Source organism: Saccopteryx bilineata, chromosome 9, assembly GCF_036850765.1.
Source record: "Saccopteryx bilineata isolate mSacBil1 chromosome 9, mSacBil1_pri_phased_curated, whole genome shotgun sequence".
Taxonomy (NCBI): Eukaryota; Metazoa; Chordata; class Mammalia; order Chiroptera; family Emballonuridae; genus Saccopteryx; species Saccopteryx bilineata.
This window is the reverse complement of record NC_089498.1, coordinates 60,125,462-60,140,773: the sequence shown is the minus strand read 5'-3', so window position 1 is coordinate 60,140,773 and position 15,312 is coordinate 60,125,462. Positions and strand designations below refer to the sequence as shown.

The window sequence follows — 15,312 nt, the reverse complement described above, 5'->3', positions numbered from 1 at the left end:
ACTTGGTGTTCAGTTTGCTTCTTGGATCTGGGCCCCTAACTCTTTTCATATGCTTGGGAAATTCTCATCTGTTATTCATTTGAATAAGCTCTCCATTCCCTTCTCCCTCTCTTCTCTGATATACTCATTTTTCATATATTGTTTTTTCTGATGGGGTCAGACAATTCTTGTAGAGCTCTCAGTTTAATTCTCCTCTGCTCTCTGTAGCATCTCTAATTGCCTGTCTTCAATGTCACTGATTCTTTTCTCTATCTTACCTGTTCTATTAGCTAAACTTATTACCTTAGTCTTCATGTATTGAGTTTTTTCTCTCTGTTTTTAAAGTTTCCATCTCCTTGCTTGAGCTCATTAAGTTGCCCATTGGTGCCTTCTCACATCTCATGACTTTCAGAACTTCAATTTTGAATTCTATATCATTTAACTTCAAGGTTTCCTTGTGATCGATTCTTTTCTGGAGATTTTTCATTTTCTTTCTAATTATGTCTCTGTCTTGTGTAGCCATGGTATTCGATTTATTTCTTGAAGGCATTTGAGAGTGGTATTGTTAAGAATCCTAGCAAAAAAGATAACTAAAAAATAAAATAATTAAAATTTAAAAGTACAATAAAATATAAAAAATTTAAAATTTGTGAGATGTAAAAAGAAAAACCACATAAAGCAAAGATCAGAAACCAAAATAAAATGAAAAACAAATAAAGCACCCACAAAAATCAGAATAAAAAATCTAATAACTAAATAAAATAAAATTCACAAGAGAAAAAATAAGAAAAAAATAAAGAAAAAATTTTAAAAATGAAGAAAAAAGAAAAGGTTAATTTTGGTTTCAAGAGGTTTCTTCCAGTAGGTGTCATTGTATTATAAGTTTTAGCTCTGTGAAATACCTGGGCTGTCGTCCACTGAGATGTTTCTGTCACAATGATGTAGGTAGGGCCACAGTTGCATTGGTGGGTTGGGTGTGGTATAAGAACTTTGCCAGTTTGGCTTTCCAGCTCTAGCATTGCCATCTCAGGTTTCTGAGTGCTCCTTTCCCCCCTCAACAAACCTGGGTACCAGACATGGAGCGCCTGTGTTCTTCAGGGGAGAGTGGCTCTGGAGAGCTACCTATGGGGTTTATCTCTGCCACTCTCCTTACTGTGAGGGAGTGTGACACTCACTTCTGCTGAGTGCGGGCTATAGGCAGAAATGGAAACACTGGCTGTGACTTCACACTCTGGCCATTTTGATTTAGTTTTTCCCCTCCTGCCCCTCTATCTCACCAGTCCTCCTGGTAGAAGGAGACAGTCATGCCGGGTTTCCTTCTCTGTACCCCTCAGACAAAACCCAGGGAACCTGAGCTTCCTTCTTCCCCATAGTCTAGCAGAGAAAAAATAAACTCAGTCACTCCAGGTTTGTCTCCTCTCAAGAGCCCACTGCAGATGCATTTTATCTTCTGCCCCTCGTTACAAACAGCACATCCCACATTTAGTCCACTTGGTGTGTGGATCTTTCAGGCATGGCTGCGAGCTCAGCTGGGGTTCCTTCGCTCTGTTACAGTTGTTCAATTTGTTGAAATTTCAAGTGGAGAGATCAAGAGTATCTCTCACGCCACCATTACTCTGATGTCATCCTCCACTTATTTTCCCAAGCTCAAATTTTATTATTGTAATGTTTTATCATTATAATTTGAATAATTAAAGCTTTTAGAAAAACAAGTAGTATAAACAACAAATTCCAGAACCATGGCTTCTCAATCATTAGGCTCTCCTTTAAAAAATGTCACTAAAAAAAAGGTTCCATGGAAATTAATATTGGATATATACCAAATTGCAACAGAAGAAAATATATGAAAACAAGCTCAAACACCTTGACAAAGCAGTGTTTGAAAGTTATGGAAAACTGTACTTATTAAAACAGAAGGTTTATCTAACTTTAAACACAAAGAATCTAAAAAAAAATTAAATGAGAGGAGGGAACTATGCCATATTTAGACTAGCATTTAATAGATATCTTAGTATACATTAAAATTAGTGGGTTCAAAATAAAAAGAAATCTTGGAACTATATGTCCAGTATGAATGCTTTAGAAACAGCTTTGGTGAAGATTTTAGTTTTTCTTTAGGCTCCAGTGTCATTATTTTCTGCTAATTTGAGTTCCAACAGTTCATTTTACATACTACAGACTATGCTGCCATGGAGGAAAAAATTAATCTAGTGTATTTCCACAGAAAATCATATAGTTAATTTTCTTCCAGACAAAATAAGGGGGATAAATCTCTCAAGTACAGAGCTTAGATCAATTATATTTCTTCCACATTAACTGCCCCAAATAATTGTACCCAAGCCAAATTTCTTATATCAAAAGTAATTAATTTTAAGTGCCTTTAGACACCCCAAAAATAGCATTCATATTTATTTACTTTAATGAGCACATTTAACAGTTTGACATGGATCTGAAAGATAAAGGAACACTTGATAAAGAAGAAATAGAAGCAACAGAAAAATAGCTTGAAAAGGACTGCCAAATTTTAAAACTTTCTCACTATGAGACACAGCCTTCTGGATACTTTCATGTAGGTATTCCATAGGTATGTGAAACCTAACTTGTTCCAAAAACACTTTAGTAATAGCTTGTAATTAACACCACTCCTTCATATTCCCTCCAACATAAAATTACTACTTATTTACTGGTGTCAACATATACCCAATCTTGCAAATTTAGCCATCATCAACTCCTTTTTGGTATCTCACATTTGCATTTTAATCACAAAGTCAACCAAGTATTTTACCTCAGAAATGTTGTTAAACTTCACTCTCATTTTTTTCCTACCTTGTTTTAACAATCCTAATATCTATAATTGCCTTGTAACTGGTAAAACTTCTGAGCTCAGTATACCAGTTCATTCCTCAGATGGACATCAGAATACTACTTATTAAAATCAAATACATAATATCTCTTTCTAACCTAAGAACTTCTTTAGTCATACTACTTAGACCATGGTTCTTCAAGTGCCGTCTCTGAATCACCAATATCAGCATCACCTAGAAATTTGTTAGAAAATTCAAATTCTTTGGGTGTAGATCTAATGGATCAGAAACTCCGGGGGTAGAATGCAGCAATCTGGTGTTTAACAAGCCATGCCAGTGTTAAGTTTAGAGAAGCAATGGTTTTAATTGGTTTAGCAATGATTTATAATTTTTTAAATACAGTTCATTAAAAGTTTTAGCAAACATTACCATTTAACTTTCTTTTTAATAATTTTAAAACCATTTTAAAATTTTTAATACAAATAGCATACATTATATTGTGTTCATTATATGATTTTGAGTAATATTGAAACAAAACTTTGCCCTCTACCTCAGGGCAAAAAATGGCACAATGTATAAAAAGTTATGGCTCTGTTCAGGTTTCATGTTTATTTATATTTTTATAGGTTTAAATTATTTTTATTTATTTATTCATTTTAGAGAAGAGAGAGACAGAGAGAGAGAGAGAGAAGGGGAGGAGGAGCAGGAAGCATCAACTCCCATATGTGCCTTGACCAGGCAAGCCCAGGGTTTTGAACCAGCAACCTCAGCATTCCAGGTTGACGCTTTATCCACTGCGCCACCACTCATGTTTGTTTTTTTAAAACAAAATGTTGCTTTCTACCTCAGAGCAAAAAATTGCACAATTTATAAAAAGGTTATGGCTCTGTTCAGGTTTCATGTTTGTTTTTTTTTTAAACTCAAGTCATCAAGTATAAGCGCAAGCAAAATTTTAAAAACACATTATGACAAGTATATCTCATTCTATTTCACTTGGCATTACTGTGCTTCAGAGATGTTATGTATTTTTTACAAACTGAAGGTAAGATCCTTCACCTGCAAAATGGTAACCAGTCACTTTACTTCAATACTCACTTTACTGTAGTGGTCTGGAACCAAACCTGCAATTATCTTTGAGGTATGTACCTGTACCTGCATGCAGAGTTCAAGCAGTTACAGGTAAGACTCAGGTGCATGTGTTTGGTCTTTTAGCCCAAATTAAATAGAAGGGCTTACTATGAGTTTTATGCACTTCTCTAATTATATATGTGATGAAATTATTCTAAGTTTGGAATAGAGTTATACCTTTAAATATCAATAAGCAGCAAACCAATTTGATTATCCAGCTGTTTAATAAGCTGAAGAAACTCAATTTAACAATACAATTACAATGTTACCAAGCTTATAAATGCAGACAAATTGTCAGTAATAAATTGATTCTCACTGTTTTAAGATTCATGATGCAAGTAAAATAAATTCCACTCTCAGATATTTAATAGAGATCCACAAAAAGGTATGAGTATGAGTATTTATTCTTAACGTTACCAACAAATATTTCAGAATATTATGAAATATATTATTTTTTCAATGAACAATGAAAAGACTGAACTCAATGATGAATCCATTCTATTACCTCCCTCCAAAAGAAACATTTGTTTTTAGGCTCTACTATAAGAAAACATCTTATTGTTTCTCTTTAAATCTATTATCAATTGATTTGAAGAGTATCCTGAGAATGAGTTAAAAACATTACCATTAGCTACTATTTATCTTTATACACCAGAATTTCCTAGGAACAATGCAGTAAAAAAATAGAGAAAGTGGATGTTGAGGCCGATATAAAATAGCAAGTTTCAAGTATAACTACAATTTTAATTTTTTACTATTCCTGATTGACTTTAAAGAATGTCAGAAGTTTGAAATTACAAAAGTATATTAATAAAATACTACTTTCACTTGTTAGAATTCTGAAGAATGTGTTTTTTTAAAGGTTCTCTCAAATTACAAAGCTTGAAATCTACTAACAAGGTTTCAGACTAGATAAGTCCAAACTCCTAACCATGGTAAAATTTAGCTAGTCCTAACTAGCTTTAAGTTTATTTTCCCATAAGAAACACATCTTTCCTTACAGTATGTACACCTAGAACATACACGATTTTATATCATTACATATGCTCTATGCCAGAAATGCCCTTATCCTACCTCTGGAAAATTTTATTTTATTTCTTTAAATTTTTAAAAATTTTTCTGAAGTGAGAGCAGGGAGGCAGAGAGACAGATCCACCCAGCATGCCCACTAGGGGTGATGCTCTGCCCATCTAGGCTGTTGCTCCTTTGCAACTGGAGCCATTCTAGTGCCTGAGGTGGAGACCATGGAGCCATCCTCAGTGCCGGGGCCAACTTTGTCCAATGGAGCCTTGACTGTGGGAGGGGAAGAGAGAGATAGAGAGAAAGGAGAGGGTGAAGGGTGGAAAAGCAGATGGCGCTTCTCCTGTGTGCCCTGGTCAGGAATTGAACCCGGAACTTCCACACACCAGGCCGATGAGCTACTGCTGAGCCAACCAGCCAGGGCCAATTTTATTTTATTTTTAATACCCAGAAAAGATGCTCCTTTCCTCAGTGAGACTCATGACGAAATTTGCTTTCTCTTCTATATGCTATTATAGTACTTATCACCACATATTATTATAGTTATTTAAATATATTGTCTCCTTAAATGCTAGCAAATCCTTTGAATGCAGGATCCAAGTTATATTCATTCTTGGGCCTTCTTTCACCCCCACCCCCATGTCCTTAGTACCTTATACTTGGAATATATGTACAAATAAGTGGTAAAAATACAAGATAAGAGAACAAAATAAAATAAAGTGAGAATATTAACTGGATAAGTTTAGTACCTAAAAATTAATCATTGAACAAAAATAGAATGGTACTGTCTTCTAGCTAATGTACTCAAAGCGTTATCTGCAACCTATTTACCAGTCTGTGATGAAATAAATATAAAATTATGATTAAGCATTTAGAAACTTTCATAGGAATTTACAGTAATTTTTATATTTGTTTAATCTTTTTGAATTTTTTAAATTTGATTTTTCTAATAATTGATTTTAATTATTCTTTATACATAACCAGTAAATGATAGATTGGGTATTGAAAAAAAATTAACAAAACATAGATTGAAAAGTACTGAAATAGAAATGGAAGACAGAAAGATAAGCCTGTGCTTGACTTTTTTCAATGAGAATTTGGTTTAGAAAGAAGAATATGATATATACATATTGTAATACATGTCAATAAAACTATTCATATTTCTCAAAGGTCACACATCATTTTTGAACTTTAAAACATATCTACTACTAGAATTGCAATGATACCTGAAAATACTAGTGCATAACTAACTTCCTTCTGAAGTTATTTATGTGAAAACTAGATTTCAAGTTAATATTAAGGCTTACTTCTCTTAATGCCTATCAGACACTGGCATAATGTCTACCCATCTTTAACTGACTCTATACAGTTATCTTATTGCCTGGTAAAGCTGTTCAGCTTTCTTCAGCTCTTTCTGCATGACCCAAATAATATTAAAATCCCAGTAACATATAAAATCTAAATAATTATACTTTTTCCTTCAGAAACTCTTCTTTCAATATTTTTATTCCTATCAAGAGAGATTAATTTATTTTCTCAATCCTCGACATTAAGAGTTGGCAAACATTTTCTGTAAAGCAGATACTAAGTATTTTATTGTGGGCTATGTGGTCTGCTGTCACAGTGACTCAACTCTGCTGCTGTACCAAGAAAGCAGCCACAGACAATATACAAACAAATAAGTGTGGCAGTGTTCCAATAAAGTTTACTTACAAAACTGGCAGAAGGCTTTCAGATATGGTCTAATGGCTATTACTTGTTGATCCCTGTTTTGCATCATAGATACAACACAAAACTTCACTCATTAAAAAACTATCACATAGTAGAGGCTTAAAATTTGTCATTCTTGTTTGCATTTGTCATCAGCTTTTTAAATTGAAAGGCTGAGAGATTCATCAATATTCAGGGCTTACATAAGATGAGACACTATTTTTCAAGAAAATCAAAGTAAGTATACTGAAAAATTTTTTGTGCCTTGTCTTTAATGTCATATGTCTAGGGAAGCTATAATCTTTCATTAGAGTGCAACAATCAAACTGGTTATAAAAAAAACAGATTTATTTACACTAATTGCCACAACCACTGCAACAAATAATATATGTGCAATAATCCCTGCAGAGCAGCCCTTTTAAAATGAACCACAAACTTGGCCCATAATATCACAAACAAAACTATAATTCAGAGTAGAATGCTTTTTGTTTAACTCTCATCTATTGAACAACTTCAAAATGTAGAGCTCTTGTTTGCATTTTTAACAAACCTGGAATGTAGATTTATTCCATCTTTGGGGTTCAAAGAAGGCCTGCCCAGCATGTGATCACTCCTTTCCTTCAAGACCGATCATTCCTTTCCTTCAAGACGTGAGACACTCTAAAACTAAAGTCAAATTTGAACCTTCTGTTTTCACCTACATTCCGATTTCCGTAGTGGAATAAGTAGTTCTATGAACAATTTTCTTCCTCATTCTAGAACTCTTTGCCCCAGAACACAAGAGAAATTGTGAAGTGTTTAAGTTTCCAAGGGAGTATTACTGTTAGATTCCAAATATCTTAACATTAATGTTCTAGTTGCTAAATTCCTTTGAAAACTCTTCTCACTCTAAAACTACCTTTACGTAGAAAACTAAAAAATCTCTAGAGTTCACAATCCTCTATAAAGTATCAAGTGGTTGGTTTTTATTAGACTGTGAGTAGCCTTTGAAGAGTAAGAATAAAGTAAAAGAAGTAAAAAAGAATGTAAGTGGGTTCTCTGATGGGGATTCACATTGAAATAAAAATGAGAAGGCAGTATATACTATTGTTCTGGGAATATGAATTCTGTGAGAGAGAAAAATGCCCCTGCAAAAGGGCTTAGGACACATTTGGATGTTTAGTGAGAACTAAAATTTGAGATGTAAAAAATTATCATCATGGGTCTTATTTTCTTTCTCCTTATTTTTTTCCTGTCAGTGACTGTTCTGACTTGCCAGACTTAAAATTCTAGTTACTCCTAGTTTCCTTTTTGCTTAAGAATTCAATCACAAATTTTTAGCAAATACTTCTTTCTTTTATACCATTGCCATTCATTCAGTATCCTTACGTATAGAGAACATGCTATGCTGAGGCTGCCTACTTGCTTTTTCTGTCAAGATTCTTCAACTCTTCTATACAGTTTTGCTAGAGGTCTTCCCCAAATATTTAGTTTCAAATGCACTGTATGTGAATAAAAGACAGCTTACTCAATAAGACAGTTTAAATACTGTTCAGCAATAATAAAATATTTTAAATAGTTAAAGAATGAGATGTATGCTTTATAGTAGTAAAAACTGAATTTAAACAATTCATAAACAATAAAACAATTATTGTAGAGAAAGTTAACAGAAATGGAAAAGAACACAAAAAGAAGCAAATACTATAAGGCAAAATTTAAATTCTGCATCGACTTAGGACAGAGAAGGAAAAGCAGAAACTACGGCTCACAAAAATTAGAGGAACAGGGAACGTGCAGATACTCCAGTACTTTCAGCTCTTTGTATAGTGCATTTTTACCAAAAAATAAAAGTTGGTTTTGCATTCCATTTGCATAATCAAACAACTTCCTTTGATTTGTCATTTGCTTTTCTGATGTTCTTGTTTAATGAAAAAAAATCAAATGTTTCTTTTTTTTATCACTTCATAATCATTTTGAAATATCCCCTAATTTTTGTGAGCAGTATAGAAGGATTATGCCTACTGCGGTAACTGATGCAGCTGCTGTTATTACTGAAGCCCAGTATAAAATATAAAAGTAATCAGAAAACTATATTCACATGAGGTAAAAGAAAATCAAGATTGGGCCTAAAGAGAGGAAAATATCAGCAGTGATAAACCAAGTGATTTGGAAGTTATCTGGATAGTGTTCTGTGAATTCAATTTCTGACTGGCTTACCTAGGCAACAAAACAAGTTGCCAATTACTATTTATGGTACATCAGTCACTCTACCACTGGAGGGAGTCTAGTCACATACCCTTTGATGTGACTTTTACTCTAATAACTTCCTGTGCTTCTCTAGGAATGAATTAGAACCCCTACCTAGAATATGAATTGGTTTAACATGATCTGATAGTTTGAGCTTTTTTTAAAGGTTGTTTCTTTTAGTTTTTTATTTTTTCCTTTTGTTTCATACTAATAAAAATCTACAGTAACTCTACAGCCATATCTGGGTTAAAAAAATGAATCCAGAGGTCACATATGGTAGTACAGATCTATCCTTAGAAAAACATTGTTAAATCAAGAACAGAGGATGGCTCTGATGCAAATACCTACCCAAAACAGGTATCAAAGTCACAGGGCACATAATATGTAGCAAACAGCAGATCTGAAGAAGCTGAAAAGAGCTTGTAAAATTAAGGTTGACAAGGATATTACTGATGGGATAGGGAAATATAAGCAAAAGATAGAGTACTGTAACTGTGACTAAAATTAGCTGTCCTCATAAAATTCAGAATTTACAGTTTCTATTTACTACTCATAAAGTTAAATTGACATAAGGAGGATTTACTAAATAAATAAGACAAAACTGAAACAAACAAAAACAAAGATCTAAACATTAGCAAAAAAAAAAAAGAAAGAAAAAGCAGTTCAATGCAAAAATGGAGACTAATATTGCATTTCTAGTAACTATTATTCTCTATTTTGTGTCGACATGTGAGATATTATGTTACTAATATTTCATTTAATTATTTTAATAATCCTACAGAATCAACATTACTCAGTGAATATGAGAAAGTTTGAGGCTAAACAAAGGTTAAGTAATTCGCTTAAGGTAACAAACATTATCTATCAGGAGTTTAAATTCTGTAGAGGTCTTCTGATTCTAAAATGGTATTACCACCATGCTATATGAATGCCCGTGAGACTGAGTAATGATTACTTTACATTCCTATACTAGTAAAGGTAACTGTTGTACTTCTCAAAGCTGTCTACTTCAGAAATGTCGCTAAGGATTAGCTAATTCAGAACTGTGCTACTAAGCATTTCTGTGTTACTTTACATTTCAAAAGTTAAAATAAAAAAAGTTAAAATCTGTTTAATTCGTATGTCAATAAGCATAAAATGGAAGTCCAAACTGATTTATAACTTAAATAGATAGGATTCTTAAAGTCCAAACTTAAAGAAATCTTTTATATTTTAGCCATGTAAAAAGAAGAAAATCGTTCTTCTTTTCCGCCACAAAACTCTTGTTAGAGACAAACACAGAGAAATCTAGCAGCTTTTGTCTGTGCAATTTCTTTAAAACGTGTTCCCCTGCTGACTGACTAGCATCATAAACTCTATAAACCATATCTAGACAATTATAAAATGTGTTGATAATGAAAATAATATATGTTAAAATTACGAAACCTTGGTGTTGGATTTAAGGGCTATACAACAAATTAATTTTGTATTTTTTTCCTTTCTATTATACTTATGACACATCAGTCACATAAGAGTTCAGTGAGTTCAGATGCATGTAATGCAACATAAATCTTTCCTTTTCAACAAGAAAGCTTCCATATACATACGCATGATAAAAAAGGATGAAAAGAACAAATAAGGTAGAATTCTATGTATGAGGTAGGGAACTGTTTTGTCTTATTATGGGTAAATTAGAGTCTGAAGTATCTATTGGAAGAAATAAACTGGAAATTGTTTCCCATATTATTGATGCTTGCTTGTGAGAAGTTAATGCTTTTCGTTTTCCTTTAGTTTTTTGAAAGCTACAATTAAAGTATTATGTAGGCAACCTGAGGATACTTCAGCACAGCAGAAAGGAGGGACAGAAACCTTCTACTTGGAACAGAGATGACCCAAACTACAGCATATCTACCTAGGTTTACCAAAAGAAGTCTATCCAGAATTATCATCTGAACTACAAGGAACAGATGCCTAGGGTAAAGGCAGACATGAAGTAATAATATGTGGTGTGTAAGAACCCATTTGCTTAATTAAAAATTCCAATTATATGACCACTTGGACTCTATTCCATATTCTTCATGGACTATTAAATATTTTGAGAAACTATGAAATAAAGAAACAGTGTAAATTGTTGTTAATAATATAAAAATTAATTTGTAAGAAAACAAGCAAGTGACATGGAAAAAAAAACATAAAAAAGAAAAGCTAAGGAAACATAAAGGCATAGTTAAGTTTACCAGAAACTATAGCTCTTGGTTGATGCAATATGCAAAACATTATAAAATTAAAAACATCTACAAGTGGAGCAGGTAAAAAGAAATGTACATTTAACAATAATATTTTCTCGTTTTCTATTGTGTTCCACTTCTAATAAATCCACATTACTCTCATTTTTTCCATTGTCAGATTAATAGTAGAATAAAATAAAGTGAGAAAAGTGAAGAGCAAACAAGACAAATGTATTTCTATGATCATAAAATTATAATATAGCATTTACTATGTACTTAAGCCCATAACAGATTTTCTGCCACATACCAATCTTTCTATGCTATATATTTACAAAGTAAAATAATGAGACCTTAGAGGAAGTAAAAGGAGGGAAGTGAAGGAAGTAAACAGCATCTATCTAGCTGAAAATTTCTCAGTATAAAATTATGATAAATAAGGCCTGGTTGACAAATTTAATGCAACATTTTAAAATTGTTCTATGCAAACAACTATACTATTTCCTCTAAATATTCTGATGAAGACAACAACATTTTTGGAACATGTAGAGTCACAACATAAAAAATTAAGCATTTAGCAACATCCCTACATAAGCTATTTCCAAATTTTTACACAGCTTTTGATAAAAGTTACGCTTTTTGTATTTATTGATATAAACTATTTTATTAAATAAAGCCTTATTTAATTAATCTATATCTAATAAATTAGAAGTCTTCAAATAAGTAGTAATTTTCATAGATACTTAGTGCCAGCACCCTCCCCCCAAATTAAATGTTACATAATTTTCTCATTTTGCAGGCTCTATAATGTGAACTGAAACAACTAAAAATTACTACCACAAAAAAAACAGTTACCACGCTTAAAGAGACCACAGTAAATGCCACACTGATTTTTTTCACTCTACACTATTAATTCTGTGAAGTTCATAAAAAAGTAAAAACATTATTTTCCCTAATATTTTAAAACCTATGGTAAAGGCAATTTTAAGTATTAAGATTACTGGGCCTTGAGGTGCAACCATGAATTGCCTAATTCCAAAAACTACAGTATGAGCTTTTGATATATCACTGAAGTAAATGAAATAAAAAGATTTACAATGGTAATATTACAAACAGTCATTTCACAAAAGTATAAGCTAAAACCCACATGACTTCCTATGTGGTATATTAAAAATAATCTTTATAGTCTAATAATGCAAGCTTATATATGGAATTCCAAAAAAATGACTTTTTGATGCCATAAATATGTGCACCTATTACTGTGGTGGCCTTAAATAGTCCAAGGATAAAGGAAATACAAGCAATTTTTGAAAGAGTATTTATTTATCCATATTACATATGCTTCAGAATTTAGTGACTTTGGCTTCAAAGAACAATTATTCTGTGTTGTAAGTTTATTAATAAACAAATTTAGTGTTTAGTTAACCTAAATTGTACTGTATAGTACGCCTAACCAAGTTATTACCATGTAAATGACGTTGGAAACAAGACCTCTGTTCTCTATTGGATTACATACTGATAAATTTTATGACCTTATTGTGAGGTATCTCTACATACCTTGGCTAAAAATTTTTTAAATCATCATCTCTATATACAGTTACAAATTAATTTCATTTACAGCCAAAAGTGTTCGGGGTCATCTTGACAATGTAATTCGTTTTTTCTTTGTCAGATGTACAATTTTACAATTATTTGACCTGTCAATTACTGATCAGATGACTTCTTTACAAATGAATTCTATTCCACATTACTGAAATAGCACTGACTCTTCAACTACTCCACTAACACAGAAGCACTGGAACTACCCATACTGCACATAGTACCAGCTTATCTCCAACGCTCAGACCTGTGTTCAATCAGTTTTCTTATTTAGGAGACTTTAAAAATAGAATAAGACATATAAAATCAAGACACAATGATAAATATTAGCCACATATTCTGAATCACAGCAGCTATATTAGGCCATTTCCTTCACAGGTTTTTTAAAATCTGAACTTATATTTATTTTAAATTAAAATTATTGGGGTGTCATCGGTTAATAAACTGTACAACCGTTACAGATTTTTGAGTTTCTGAATGACAATCCCAAACCACGAAGCTTGTGGCTGTCCTTGGTGCTGAAACTCACTTTTTCCCCCTGCCCTTTCCCTGAAAAAAACAAAAACAAAAAACAGAAAAACTGACGTCCTAATCCCATTTTCAGATTAAAAAGAATTCTAAATTGTGTGTGTGTGTGTGGGGGGGGGTGCCTGCAATTGGAGATTTAAAAACAGAACTGATAAATTCTGGGTAGAAAATGCTAACGTGTGTGTGTGTTGTGTGTTGTGTGTGTGTGTGTATGTTGTGTGTGTGGTGGGGGGGGCGGTGTTGCTAGAAACATCTAGAGGGCATTTCCCCTTCGGTGCCGGGAGACCCAGGATATCGGGACTGCGGCAAAGATCGGCACCGCCTGGACCCGGGCAGGAGCCGCAGCAGGCACGGCGCCCTCGTCGGGGCAGCTCCTGGGCTGGGGCCCAGAGGACGAGCCCAGCGACGGGCTCTGCGACCGCGGACGGCGGCGACTTTCTGTGCCTACGGGCTCGCCCCCGGGCCCCTTTGTTTCTTGGGTCTGCCGGGAGGGGGGCTGGGCCGAGGGGAACCCCCACCTGCATTTATTCCCACAGAGGGGACAACAAAAGACCTTGCCGCCCGGGCGGGCAGGGTCCGCGGCGCCGGAGCGGCCGCAGCGCCTGGCGCGGGAGCGGCCCTTCTCCGCACGGCCCCCGCTGCTCTTACCGTCCCGGTCGCACAGCTGAATGGCCTCCAGACTGAGGTTTTTGATCACCTCCTCACAGGGGCTGGTGGGACTGTTGAGGGCATGATCCAGGCGCGGCACCTCCATTTTTCGAGCCCCCTTCTCAAGCCCACCTGCTTCGTCTCCAGGCTCCCTCGGTGGACGGGGTGGGAGAGAAGGGCGGGAAAGGGAAGGGGAGCGGCGGCGGGAGGGGAAGAGGGCTGAGACGCGGCGCTGAGGGGCCAAGGCTGAGCCGCCGCGGCCGAGCCGACCGCAGTGACAGCAGCTCCGGGGAGTGTGCGCCTCTGCGAGACCGAGAGGGACCCGGCGCGAGAGCGGGAGGCGCGCGCTCCGGGAGGGGAGGGGACGCAACGCGCCGGGAACGCGAGGGAAAAGGCGCGGCGCGCGCACGCTCGCGAGAGGACGCGCCCACCTGCTGGCTCGAGGCCCTTTCCCTCCCCCGCCCTGCCGCGTGCACGCGCCCCCGGTTGCCCTCGCTCCACGGGCCCCGTAACCCCGTGTGTGAGGCGGTGGACGGCCGAGCGCGCGGGAGCGCGGGGCATTTGGGGCCGCTGTGCGCTCTCCCGGCCCTTTCCTGGTGTGGGCGTGTCGGGGTCCTCTACCTCCTCACAGTACCAGTCGGAGCCCGGCTTGGCACTGCACGTCTCTGCAGGGGGAGCCGAGAGTGAGCAGGATGCTTATTGAGGATTGGAAAAATAAGAATCTACTCTAGACCCTCGTAGCGGGATTTTGGAACCAGCGGGCTAACTACGCCCGTTTAAGGTCTCGGGCTACTTGACGCCCACACCCTGCTTGGTTAGCTGGATATTCCAAACAGCCTCGTCTGTGTGAGAAATTAGTGCATTAATTGAAGAGTGGCAGGGTTTGGGGACAGAGCCATCTCTTTCCCTTCCTTTTCTAAAATGGAAAATGTGCTTGGTCAAGTCACCCTAAACTTACCTGCGCATTGTTTTAGTCGCAGTAAAGATTGTGCAGTGCGCTTAGTGAAGGTACAAGTGTTTTTAAAATGAAATAGATTCAAGCCACAGCCTGTTGAATTCTTTTGCCATTGGCTTATTTGGAATAGTTTTTAGTTGTGTTGCTACCTCAAGATCAAAAATAATGACACACACATCCTTTTTGGTGTGTATGTGTATTCGAAATTAAAGTGTTTTTTTAATTGATTTTCCAAATCCAAACATAATGTTCAACAATAAATGAACAGTTTACATATAAATTCTATACGCTACCATTTCTAGTTGCATCCATGTAGTCCTAACACAACTAAATACACGTAGTTAATCAAGTCCTCATAAAACAGGACCAGCTCACTGTAAAATAAGCCTGAGAGAAAACCTGGCACAAATGCAAGTTGATAAAAGTCTGTAGAAGATAATTGGGCATCTTAAAGTGAAGTGTCCTTATTATGAACTTAGGTATTAATGAAGATGGATTTCCTTCTTGTAGT

At 35.7% G+C, this 15,312-nt stretch overlaps 1 protein-coding gene across 1 annotated transcript in view; it reads right to left on the bottom strand.

Moving 5' to 3' along the window:
- PHYHIPL (phytanoyl-CoA 2-hydroxylase interacting protein like) overlaps positions 1-14,177 on the bottom strand; it is a 78,158-nt gene extending 63,981 nt beyond the window's left edge. The window contains exon 1 of the mRNA XM_066242822.1: positions 13,847-14,177. Within this exon, the coding sequence (XP_066098919.1) occupies positions 13,847-13,952 (106 nt within the window). The 5' untranslated portion in view covers positions 13,953-14,177. The remainder of the gene's footprint in view (positions 1-13,846) is intronic.
- Between the last annotated feature and the right edge of the window lie 1,135 nt (positions 14,178-15,312).